The sequence below is a fragment of the Eleginops maclovinus genome, chromosome 1 (assembly GCF_036324505.1).
Source record: "Eleginops maclovinus isolate JMC-PN-2008 ecotype Puerto Natales chromosome 1, JC_Emac_rtc_rv5, whole genome shotgun sequence".
In the NCBI taxonomy this organism is placed as follows: domain Eukaryota; kingdom Metazoa; phylum Chordata; class Actinopteri; order Perciformes; family Eleginopidae; genus Eleginops; species Eleginops maclovinus.
The window spans coordinates 15,118,878-15,132,516 of record NC_086349.1 but is presented as its reverse complement, the minus strand read 5'-3'; the positions used below and the strand labels follow the sequence as shown (position 1 = coordinate 15,132,516).

Below are 13,639 nucleotides of genomic sequence, written 5' to 3'. Positions count from 1 at the left end.
TGAGTACTGGTTTTGTTGTTCATGAATAAGAGTTTATGAATGCACCTGGTCACAGATCAGGTCCCACTTCTTCTCGTTGTCGTATTGTCTGAGGAGCCGTGCTTTGTCTGGAGGCAAGTTCATAGAATTCTGAAAATACAAAATGTAAGTATTAGTTCTTTTTATAACCACACATTTCCCTTTTTCAGATTATTTGACTGTGTGTTAGTGACTGGGGCTTTACAGGCCTTTGGCGCCAACAGCAGAGCACCACTGACATTTTTTAGGGACTTACACCATGACCTCACTTCCTGTGTTGACAATCAGCATCCTGCCACAGGAGATGAGCATCTCCTCTGCAAACTCAAGTTTCAGTATCGTTCAAGCTTTTAACCACAAGCCACCACCAGAGCATAAGCTTATCACTAGACCTGTCAGCTAATCCAGTCATAAAACACTTAAACGCCACACGAGACCTCCTGAGGCAGCCAGTTTACTGTGGCTCAAATGAAACCCTAAATGCTCTAATTTGTGTTTGGAGACCAACCAACTTAAGCACTCTATGTCCTCTTGACAACAGTAAAAAAATAACACAAACAATATGACAGCGTTTTTGACTAATAACTTCCTCGCCTGAGTGACACAGTGGTTGATGCGGAAATCTTAAAAATTAGGAAACAACAATATGAGAGAGCTCCACAGCCCTTGAAACTGGTCACCTCAGCACTTCTTTTTCACAGGACATGAGGGATTGTTTGAACTGGGGACCTTCATTTACCTCCAGATTAAATGAACCTGGCCTCAAACGTCCTGCCACTTTTAACCTGCAGCTATAACTCAGCCTCTCGTGTAAAACACAGCACCCTGTTAAACCATCTCATTCAAGATGTGATGCTCACACTGGCATTTTCCCACTAGTGGAGGTTCTGATGGATGGAAAATTACATATTCTTGTTCCAATGACAACAACGCAGTCACTGGTGGGATTGGAAAATCACATGTGAGTATTTCTAAAATAGGTTTTCCACATCAGGACCACATTGTTCACTCTATCAGCACATCATGAGTCATGTTGTCAGAGACTGAGGACACTGAGGTGAAGAAAATTGTGCTTCTGGATTTCCTGACAAATTACTCCTCTGCCAAGGAGGTTAAGTAACTAATTTGGTTTCTTCGTTGGTCTGTTAGTTTGCCAGCAGCATTACAAAAAACGTGGGGGCCTTCGACATGACCTGATTTATAAGTCCCCCGCAAGAGAAAAAAGACATGCATACCAGATGTCCAGAATTACAGGAGAAATGTGTGTGTTTATAGTAGTCGTTTATTGAAGTACATTTTTTCTCTTGTCTGACCCAAAAACTGCTCTCTCCTCCTCTGTCTGTCCTGGGAAAAAATCTCATCTACAAAATAATCTTTAGAAAAGTCATACTAGAAAATGAAGAGTAGTTTCTCCCTTATGTCTCTGGGCATTTTATTCTGGACTGGACACCACTTTAATCATCAAAACATATTAAGAGCTTTTACTTGTTCATTTAGGACTCAATTATTATAATTTGGTAAATAATGTATGGAGAGAGATCATAGGGACTTACTGTAAGCTAAATTGATGAGTCGATTAATGTATTCCTTGATTTCCAGCAAACACATTTAGCAACTATTATGATAAAGGACAAATGGTTTCATTTTTTCAAGTAATGAGTACAACTATTTGCTGGTTGCAGCTTTTCCGTATGTTCACCCAATGTGTCAAATAAGACATTCAAAGACATCATCTTAGGCTTGTGGAACCCATAGCTGAATGTTTTATTGACAACAAACTAATAGATGAATCAAGAGAGAGCAGATTCATCAGTATTAAAAATAATAAATTGCAGAAGCTCTTAGTGACTGTATAACGTTTGACCTGAGTCCACCTAAGTTTAAGTGGATTGCCCCTTAGGCAAATTCATAATGAAACAATTACTTTAAAGTTCCAATAGCACAAGGTGGATCTCTTTAAACTACTCCAGATTTTGTTTCATAGGCTTGAATTGATTTAAATACCTGGGTGGTAAATGAAAAAATAAGGCCAGATATCTACTCCAGCATCTGTCCATGCCCAAAGCCTCGTCCGTTTTGTTTTCTTGGTCAGTCATGCATACTAAAGTAGAACTGCAGGGCAAACAGGCAAAGGGCAAGGCCCCCTTTTGTAGTAATTTAATTCAGAATTACTGGAAACATGCAGACCAGACAGACACAGATGTTCATCTATCTTGGACAACATGAATTAAAATTGAAAGAAGTATAAAGTGTCAGTTCCCGATCAGTAAATGCAATATTCAAAAAATTATGAGCCATGAGGACACATATAACACTTTGATGTTTGGTATAAGGCTTATCTCTTTGTCAGTTGGAGCCTCAGGTAATGTCAACAAATACAGGTGGGTCTGCGAGCAGATGTGTGCAGCTAGAAATGTTACAGGTCTTAAAGTTTTGCTGGGAAGAGGGAGGAGGTAGAGAAGAGGTTTTCCAGCGAGCAGGCAATCGGAAGAGGAGATGTTTCCTTTCTGACTTGATTTGGGTCATTTGAGCCAAGTAACCAAATTAAACTAATTTCATTTCACTTTCTCCCACAGTGATATAATCCTGCCCTTCCTGTGTTTATAAGAAGCTCAAAGAAGTCGCTACATTGGGGGAGAGGGAGCTACAGTACTTAATAGCTTGGGATCCTTCTGCCTATATTAGGGGTACGATACTACAGAAATGCCCCAAAAAATTGTGTTGCCATGTTGCCCACATATGCTCTCCAACAGCAAAGCCCTTCTTGTTTAACCTGAGACGGGCTTGACAAAATATTCAATGTGGAGCTTTGTTTTAATTTGGTGCTGTGCCATTCCCATCCTTTGACATTTGAGCTATTTTTTTCCTCATAGAAATGAGCTAACAATGGCTGCTGGGCAGGGTCAGCGTATGCCCCCTGGTGCTGTGTAGAGCAAAATCCGGCTAACACAACACCAGCACACTGCACAACCAGATGAACTGGTTCTATTATCAACACTATCTACACAATCAGGAGGGACCCATTGTGAGCCAGAACTGGAGGCAGAGTTTGCAAACAGAGAAAAAAAACACCACTGTGTTAATCTTTATCATAGTTCACTTGTTTAAAAACACTATTAACTTTGTCTGCTTTTCAAGTAGAGATCTCTTGCACACAGTAAAAAAAAATATGAATGGAGGAGGAAAGATGTAATAATGACTAGAATAAGGTGGAAAATTGAACAGAATTAATTGAGATCAATTGATTTGCTTTCCGAGTAATTACCTGTGACTCTGAGAAGCAATGATGATACTAATACAGACTAATTCATTCAATAATTGCTGAAAAAAATAAAATATTTACCATTTAACTTAAAAATAACAAGTAAATAACCCAAAAAAGTGAAATATTTTGGACCAACAAACAAATAGACAAAGTGGGTTTAGAGGTAAAGGTATTACATGGAGGAGAAATTAGGTGTACTACCGGCCAACAGAAAGGGCATAAAACAGAGAGATATTTGAGCTGTCAAATAAGGAAGACAGAGGTTTTAAAGACTCAAAAGTTAAAATCGTTGAGGGGGTCGGGTTGCAGGTTAAGGAGGCTGAAGAGTCCAGGAGAGCCATCAGGGACTCAGCAGAATGCTCAGGTCACACACCGACCCCCAAAACCAAGGGGGGATGCTGCAGAGCCCACGGTTACCTCAGACATCAGTCAACAGAGCATCTGCCCTGAACTAGACAGCTTCCTAATCCGAACTGATTTACAATCAGCCTTGACTTAAGTTTATGACTAGAAACTCCAGCCAGAGGCTCTCAGAGACAAATGGAAAAGACTGAGGGCATGTTTCTTCCTGATCTTTTTCACAGCTTCACACTTTCAGTCAGGATAATATATACCACTGCCATACCTCAATCTAAATTACTCTTCATTTTAGAGCCGTCAGCCTGTTTGTTTTTTTAGAGATCACTAATTGTTCCCAAGGTTTAACCAAGTATGCAACAGAAGAATGCCTGGTAAAACCAAAAGATTTTTTGGATGAATGTGAATCTTTTTGATCTTGTTTTACTTTGTCTCTAAAGCCTGGAAGCGAAGTCAAAATTGACTTTGACAAGTATTCACTCTGTATTATATTGTGAATGATTTTATAATTGAAGGTCAGACAATAGTGATGATTGTAACACAGATGTCAACAGTTATTTTTATTTCGTAGAGAATAGGAATTTTGCCTTGAAACTGTGGTTAAATGCCCAACTAAGCAGTTGCATTATGATTCTCTTTTTTGAGAGTGGGTTGGAAACTGAGTTTTTTTTCTACTTTTACACAGGCCAGACTCTGTTGTCATCAGCTCAGCAGGAAAGTAGTGGGTGGCTAAAGATCTCCCTATGCTCGACGAGCACAGTTCAGACATTGAGACCCGGACAGTCCTCTTCACCCCCAACAAGTCTGAGTCTGCTCATCAGGGTGGGGTCCTGGAAAAAGGGACTGGGTGGGGACATAATCAATGGCCACAGCCACAGAAAACAAAAAGAGAAAAAACAACAGCAAAAGTTGAAAGTCTGAATATTGTAGGGAATAGCCTAACCTTTTGTAAATAGGCTTATTTGCTTTCTTGCTGAGAGTCAAATTAGTAGAGCTATACCACTCTAAAGCAATCAAACACTAAACATGAAGCTAGCTAAGCTAAGCTAGCCAGCCATCCAAAATCACTGCAATGAGCTTTTAGTTGCCAGTTTTGAGATTCAATATTTAATGTAATATAATTATTACAGCTTTAGCAGATGAAGCCTAAAAAAATTACTGGAAATAAATGGATCTACTTCTTCAGATCCTATTAGAAAAGAATCCATGCTACACTTTTCAGGGAATAAACATTGTAAATGATTTCATTAAGCTGCTGATATTCCTCAGTCCAGGATAATACTCAGATATCTGGCTTCAATTTACCTTTTTAAGAACAAACAATGTTACCATTAATGATATCAGAAAAACATTCTTAACTGTTCTTTCTCTGATCTCTGGTCATTTTTTGGGGTTTTCTTAACCCAAATGAAAGCACTGACATATATTGTTTCAAAGCACCTCAGCTATATAGGAAAAAGCAACACGTTTATGAAAACAACTGAATAATCTATTAAAAAAGGAAAGTACTGGACCAGTCAATGAGAGGGAAGATAAGACCAGTAGTTCTTTAATACGGTTACTGTCTGAAGTGGTTGGAAAAAGCCCAGCCACTGAACCCTGTCATGAACTACAGCCAACAAGGAGGCAAAGAAAACACTATGAATATGGGACTTGGCCTAACCGTGTTTTCTTTAAGCATATTTCAGGCTCTCACAATGAGAAAATAAAGCGATGCACCAGTTATTATGCCAGAGGTGGCTGGATATAGTGCAAGATAAATGTGTCCCTCAGGAAAAAGAAGAGAGATAAATATCTGTCTCCACCAGGACAAACACTCAGAAGAACAGAAAGATAATTACGAATTCCGGTTGGTCATACTGTTACACACACTGATGACTGAATGAGGTGAGGCTAAATAAGTCAGATGACCTATTCAATTCATGGCAAATATAAGTGTGAATCACATTGCTAAACCAGTTTTCATTGATGCATAATGCTGTCAGTGCTTTTGTTTGAATCCCTTTCCTTGCAAGTGAAACACAATGAGAGGAGGCAGGATGAGGGCTTGTCGTCACTGGGCTTCAGGGACTTCCCTTACTCACCAGGATATCAAGTAAAGTCAGGTTTGTACTTTAACTGTTACGTGCAATTCGAGTGTCTCTGTTTTTTAGCACATCCATTCCAACAATTTGTTTTGTGTGTATGAATGAATTGTAGGTGTTTTTCCAGCTCCCAGGTAATCCTTGTGGAAATGAAAACGACAGAGCAGAGTGTGAGAAAACACTGCCCACCCTTTCTCTGAGCAGACATCCGATCACCCTATCGCTCTTTACAAGGTAACCCGAACCAGGCAATCACAACAAAGCATGAGTCCCTGCACAAATGTGCTCGTAGACCAGGAGGCCAACTAAGAAAAGGCTACCAACTCTACGATGAGACTGAAGGTGGGAGGGACAGAAAGCAGAGAGGCCAAGATGTTTTTCAAACAGGCGGAGAAGTAAAGTTTTGATGAAGCATTACTCCTCCCTGTCCGCCCCTACTGATGCTGGTCCTTGATTGAGTAAAGAGCTTGTTTATTTATATATTAGCACAACAGGTAAGGGCAAACCTCATTTACATGCAAATGTGGATTCAGAGAGCAGAGCACATTCTTGACACGTCAAACTTAAGTCATGACGGTAGGTGAAAACAATGTAACACAAACAAACATTAACATAAATTCCAAACCATTTGTCAACCCTCAACCAATACACATCACAAACTCTTCTCAGCCAATGTAGTTTTATAATAAACTATCGAAAAGGGCTGAATATCTGAATATAGATACAATAAGATAAGATATATAAGATGTTTTAAACCTATGTCATTAATTTTTCCCGAAAAAAGTGTCAATACATTATTAAGCTAAATGTCAGAAAACCGTGAAAGTTTAAGCACTTTTAAAGTTTAAGTGCAAGGAACCTTCCAATTGTCCGTTTATTCTGAGTAATCTTTGAATCTTTCAGTCTATACTTCTGAAATTGGAAAAAGGTGCCCATTATAGTTTCTTAGAGTCCTGATACTGTATCTTGAGATTCATCACCAAATGTATAAAAGTTGAAGATATGACAATTAAATAAAAATAGAGAAATGAAGAGATTTGTGCCTGAAAAATGACTTGTAGTAATATTAATAAATGATGATGATTAACAATATATCAGTAATCAGAATTGCTGTCCATTTATTTTCTGGTTGTTGCGCATCTGATCACCGCATCAAGAGCACAAATGGTCAAAAGTCAAAAGCTTTTCTATTGGCTGAAACTTTTCTTAAGTGGTGTTACAGCGCAAATCATGGAGTGTTAAATCCCCATTAAATCAGGAGCTTAAAGACAACACAGTTTACAGCTGTGGTGTGAGGTTTCTCTTTCTGCCCTCCTGTTAGTCCACAACCTTCTCGTGCCTGAAGCCCTCACTTTTCTCCCATAAACTCACGTCCTCAGTATTTAACCTCTTAGTTACTCTGTTGGGAATTCTGTTTTCTTCAAGTCTTTTCTTTACAACTATAGGCCAAATGGGCATTCCACAGTCAGTCAAGGCAATAGGAAGTTGGTTTTTCGGTTGAAGAATCAAACACTACCCTACCTCCCAAAACCCATTTGCTAATCCGTTCATTTACCCGATGACACATCTGTGATTGACAGTGGTGATAGCACGGGTTCAAACCGGAGACGGTTATCATAGTCACAACTTGAGATAAAGACAAAAATGTCCTGAGCTCAAGGTCCTTCTGAAACCAGATGTTCTTCTAGTTCAAACAAAAGCGAACTTGAAACGCACATTTGTTTACATGCCAACTTGACAACTATATTGTCCTTATTTTTGTTTTTTAAATTGTATCTAGGAAATATGAACATAAACAAGGATATATGTGACGTTAGGAGTGAGCTATAAATAAATACTACAATCAGTTATGAATCGGAGGTACTCGTTCATTCTTGTGTTTGCGAACATCCTGTTTGTTCTCCTCCGTGCATCGAGCAGGGCTCAGGGAAGCCCCGGCCAACAGATGATACACACAGGGAACGTCAGGAATGCAGGTACATGAATGCCTCAATAACTCATGCCGGACAGGCCTTTTGACTCACTGCCAGTGTTAAAAAGATGAAGGTCAACCGAAGAAAATGGGCAACAAATCTAACCCTGATCTGTGTAGAAATGAAGCTTTCAATCAAACAGGAAGTATCTTCTGGGTAGAGGTTTGTATTAGATGGATGGGAAAATGATGATGATAAAAATAAACAGGAATGGAAACCAAAAGACACGTTGACTTCACATGAGAATGACTGAATCACATTAGCAGTCATAAGAAGTTCCCCTTTGTTTCTTAATCCGACATTATTTACTGTGTTACTGTAAAAATGCAGAAGTAGAAGTGTTGAGAAGATAAAGAAACATAATGTCATTTGGGGAATTCCTGGGAAATAATTCCATAAATTCAGTAGTGTGTAGGAGAGATAGCTGCTATAATCTACTGGCTCTTTAAATGGGTTTACAGAAGTACTTCTGAGCGTCTGCGTGAAAGAGCGTAGAAGCACAAAGGGCACCAGGGGATGAGGCCCCCTTTCTAAAACAACACTGACTGACAGAGTCCCCATTGTATTGAGAAGGAAACTACTTCTCCAACTTACAGCCGTGGTGCAGCTGCATTAGAGCAGCATGCAAACCCCCCACTGACACGCACAAATGCACGCACCCAAAAAACACTTACATATGCACAGGAATGAAAAACACATGCAGTTTCTTTGCATAGATGAGTCCAGATATCTTCATCAGAGAAGGCCAGAGAACTGGAAAATAACAAATACCTTCCTAAAAATTATCTGAAAACGAAACAACAAATTCATATTTAGCTTATCTCTGTTGGTCTGACATTAAATGTAATAAATTGCAATTTTTTAGAAATACACATGTAGCTAATCAATACCCCTATCACGTCTTCTAAATATGACATGCAGCAGCCAGTTAGCATAGCTTAGCATATGGAACATTTGTATTTTACAGAAACAATATATGACATTTTATATAAGGGCGTTGTACAGAGCCGGGTCAGTGCTTTGTTTCCAGTATTTATGCTACAACAAGCTAATTGGACTGCCGGCTGTAGCTTTATATTCACCAGAAAGAGACGAGAGTGCTAGTACATGGATCTTCTCATCTAGCCTAAATCTTGGCAAACAAATAAGAAGACTTGCAAAAATGTCGATAGATCTGGACGGATGTTATGTGCTCAGCCATGGTCTTTAACTTGACCTTTGCTTTACAAAATATCCGCAGGGGAGAAAGTTGGAGAAGCACTAAAACTTGCCATAAAGCCTGCTTCAGTTAGGGGAATGGTAGCCTGAGGGTGGAGAGAGCCAGGTGGACAGCCTTGTGCTGAAACCCCTCTGCCTGCTCTACTGCTCTAAAACCAAGTTAACTGTGTCTGCTCAGCTCCAATAATCCCACTCTTCCTTGGACATAGTAGTGGGTGGCTGAGCCAGATGTACACCCTCTTCCAAGTGACGTAACAAACCCAGCTTCTTTTTTTAGAAAAGATGATGCATGTGAGAAAGGGAGTGGTAGTGGGCACATAAATAAACAGCGACCGCCATTAAACAAATAAAAATGATTTAGGTTTTATGTCCAATGAACACATCGCACAGCTTGACTCCATTAGTTCCACTTGAGTGGCATCTATCAGACACTGCAGCTTTCTTTAGACTTCAGCCATCAAGAAACAGTGATGTCAGACAGGGCGCTGGAGTCACATTGTCAGCATGTCTGATTTCACTACCACTGACGTTTTATCTATAGTTTTCCCAGCATTTGCTGTTGCTTCATGGTGACAAATCCCTCTTAAACAATCAAACCTCAAAAGAAAAGCTGCAACAGCCCATCTATGTGTGATGCAACTCGATGTCACAGTATGAAAGATGTTGGAAGTTGAGCAGAGTCAGACAAATTGGTTTGGATGGTTTCCAATGCAATCAAGTGGTGAAAATAAGCCCACGCTGCTCCTGCAACAGCTCTTAAATATGTGTGCTGTTTAACATTTTTGGAAAAGTCATTACAACCAAGAACAGTGGCAGACTGCCAGTTCAAAGGGAATTTTCCCTTTCTGAGTTCTCCTGTGGCCTCAGCCGAGACTAGACCGCAGGAATCCAGTTGGTAGATTGTGCTCCGGTACTTTGAAAGAGGATCCCAGGCCCGGCCACCTTTGAAAAGTCACTCAATCATTTCACATAATTTTCATAAAGTCATACTGAGAAGGTTTTTTTTTAGTTCAGACCCAAAGTTAGAGTTAATTTGTGGGAAAAGGAAGATAGTAAACCCTCAGTGGGTGAGTGAATGATAGGTTTCAGTTTCATTTGGAATCACACAAACCAAGGATAAGTAAGAGCTAGCAAGGACAAAGACAGGGGGAAAAGAGCCAAAACTATTACAATAATGCTACCAATGAATAAGATATCATTTTGGAGATATGGCTTCTATGGTTTGCATCTGTGAGGTCTAGGTAGATCTGTATCCCTGTTTGAACTAATGGCATGTTATGCACCAATAGCAGCCTGTAGGAACACAGCTCTTATTGAAAAGCCAACCAACCGCAACGACCATTGCCTACAATGCAATTTCCCCTGTAAACGAAGAAAGGAAAATGCCAGGCAGCTGTTTCCAGCCACAGAAGACAGTTTCTGAGGATGCTGGACAAAGGAGACGGCATGGAGATGATGCCTTTAGCACATGCTGCCGTTCAGAAATGACCTAGGAATTGTATTAGCAGACCGCATGAAGTAGTACAAAGCCCCTCCTCTTCTTCCCTCCACCGTCTACAGTAGAGCACGCCTGGTAAAGTCATTAGCCCGGGGATATTACTACACTGGCAAAAGCTTCTGACCATGACATCATTATGTGCTGCTGTCAGTCCAGAGGGATGCCTGTGAGCTGTGTCTGAGAGGAGCGGGCCGTTCCACTATGCAGAAGCAGACACAACCCGTCACACCCGTCAGCATGCCATCATACAGCAGGAAACACAGTGTACTAGAGGAGGGAAATTACCCATTTATGGAAAATGTGTTATTTCTGAGGCTGCGACAAAGTGAACCAACTGAAGAAAGAACATCTGCTCAATTTAGAAAAAGCAAAATGATGTCTTGCAGACTATTTTTAGAATATATAACAAAAAATGGCCATAGCCAGACAAAAGATCCATAGCTTTGTCTTCCTTGTCTTCCTCTCACCACAAAGACAGAAGCTATTGATGTACCTTTATCTCTCAACAAGGGGCCAGCAGGGCAGAGGGCCGAACATTGTCTGATAAGAACACTAAAATATACAAGCATTTTGTTCTTTCCCACAAAGTTAAGGAAATCTGAAGCTACTACGGGGTAGAGTGGGGTGGGGTTAGAGAGCTTGAAAAACTTTCCCAGTCAGAAGCGCAACTAAATTGTTGAGTCTACTGCATATTGCATAGAAATCATCTGCTCTGCCCGGCTGAACATAATAACAGGGATTGACTTTGTGTTGCAGGGCAATCAAACAACTGTAGACTGTTCCTGTCTCTAAGCAGGAAGTGTGTTGATCTTTCTCTTTATGAGAAAATGTGACGGCTGCTATCACAAGGAAAACTTTTACCCCAAATGCCCCAAACAATGAACCATCTGCGTGACAGAGACACAACTTGAGCTGTCATAATAGCGCTTACAGTGTAGTACAGTGTAAAATTGTCATAATGACTGAGGCTTAACACAGCAGTCAGCAAGAAAGCCTTGAATAGCTTCTTGCTGTGCTAGTCTTTTCATATGAGGGCTTTATTTTGTAGCTGCTGATAGCTCTGGCAGGCAAAAATTGGCTTTACTCCAGAAACATGGAGTATTAACAGAGTGTGCAAGAATGAGACAATCTGAGTAATGCTGTGAAAATCCCAGCTCTTTGCTTCTTGATGCTGTAATTAAAGTCTTCAAAAGCTGAAAATCAAAGCTGGGTGTGGTTATCTTGAAATAAGTACCTGTGGGAAACTGGTGCTGTTTAAATAAACAGGTAGCATTGCTTCTATGATAAAAAAACATTTTTGGATACTGTAAATAAGTATTGTAGGCTTCTCTGACTCTGTGTTGATTGATCACTCACACTGTAGCAGAGCAACAAGTGGGAGGGATGTTGTTGAGCTTTCTGTTTTGATATGTGTGGAGCATAGCAGAGGAGGAAAAATACCCAAGTATGCAACTTAAATGCAAGTTCTGTGAATAATACATGATGTAAATGTTCCTCAACTAAATGTAATGAAGAGTAGTTTTTCTGAAGCATGTTCTACCACTGTGTCAATGCGTAAAGGCCAATCTGTTTTCCTATACATTTTTCAAAGAGTACACCGTATGTACCTATTTTGTTGTCCAGCTCTCTTCAAAGTGGCAAGGAGATATTGCTAAGAAGAAAGATTAGATTTATGTCCAAAGCCAATGCAATCTAAATTGAATTATTGTGCCATTATTGAATTTCAACCTTTTGGGCTTTTGACTCGTAAAAACGAGGCAATGTGTACTCCACATCACATGTCTTTGTATGGAGTAAACCAGAAAAGAGGTTACCTTTTTATCACCTCACAAAAGTAAAATGGGATATTTCCAAACATGTTGAATTATTTCTTTAAAGTACTTCGCCCAGAAGCACAGATGAAGTAAAAAAGTTTTTTTTAAATCCCCAAAAGTCTCCAAGGGATATTTAATGTAACAAGTGACATGAAATGTTGTTGATAACTTGTATTTGGGATTTTTGTAAATATGATATAACAATACATATTGAAAGTTTTCTTTTCGGCAGAATGAACTCTTAAATTATCTGGTGACCACTGAGGTTTAGCTTGGGACCCCTCCATCTACCAACCACTGGTGTAGTCTACTCTTAGAATTACACAAGTCAAAGAAAAGCAGATATCCTCACTTTAGAGGAGCTGCAAACCAGGAAATATTTGGTATTTTTGATAGTTCCATGTGAAATAAGTATTTTTAATTTGCAATGAACCGTGATTGACTACACTGCACAGCAGCTCTTTATCATTGCTACCATTACAATAATGTGATACTTAAATGGACATATACTTTTTATTTTCAATTTTCCTCAATAAAGTTGCTGTTGTAGTTAATGTCCCATGTTCTCTTATATCTTATGTTTGTGTTTTGGCACTTTACTATAAACCAAATTTCAGTTTGATTTAATTAACCTATCAATAGATTTACAAACTAATGACAGATCCACTTATTTTTCATCGTTAAATATGGATGACTTACTAGCCCCCCCTTCTTTTGCCTGACCCACAAAAGAATAAAAGAAAGCCATTTGTTGCTCGATAAAAAGGAACTACGCAAAGTCCCTAATAAAAGATGTGTCTTCTGTAGGATGACAGAGTCACTTGACTGTGTTGATAGTTGGTAAAAGTGGGTGTTGACTGTGTGCTCATTATTACAAAGCGCTCAGACAGCTCAACTCCAGCCTGATGTGGAGTGTGTAGGGAGGGTGGGGAGGAGAGATAGAGAGAGAGAAAGAGGGAGAGTCTTCGGGTGTGGGAGTTTAGGGGGAATTCAGAAAATGCTGCTTTCAGATGGTTAGCCTGCAGCGAGAAAACGTTAGAGAAACCCAGACGTAGATGTGGTCTGTCAAAGATATACAGTATAATGACCCCCCCCCCACACACACACACACACACACACACACACACACACACACACACACACACACACACACACACACACACACACACACACACACACACACACACACACACACCTCTTAACTCTCACCATGCTGTGCTCAGTGTTTGCCACTTCAGCCAAACGCTGAGTTGTCTGACTTTTAGAGGAGACAAAAGAACGGCAGGCGAGGAGGGGGGACAGCAGGCAAAGGGAGAGGGGTGGGACAACACAGGTCGCTTCTTTTAAAACATCAGCACTTCATAATGGACGATAAAGAAATGTCAATAAACATTATGTTACTCTTTCATGTG

General features: G+C 39.9%; 1 protein-coding gene across 3 annotated transcripts in view; it reads right to left on the bottom strand.

Annotated features, from left to right (window-relative positions):
• The window catches only part of fmnl3 (formin-like 3), a 30,433-nt gene that overhangs the window by 16,029 nt on the left and 765 nt on the right, over window positions 1–13,639 (bottom strand). For all 3 annotated transcript variants that reach the window (XM_063884721.1, XM_063884727.1, XM_063884730.1), the window contains exon 2: window positions 46–129. In XM_063884721.1, coding sequence (XP_063740791.1) covers window positions 46–129 — 84 coding nt within the window. The remainder of the gene's footprint in view (window positions 1–45; window positions 130–13,639) is intronic.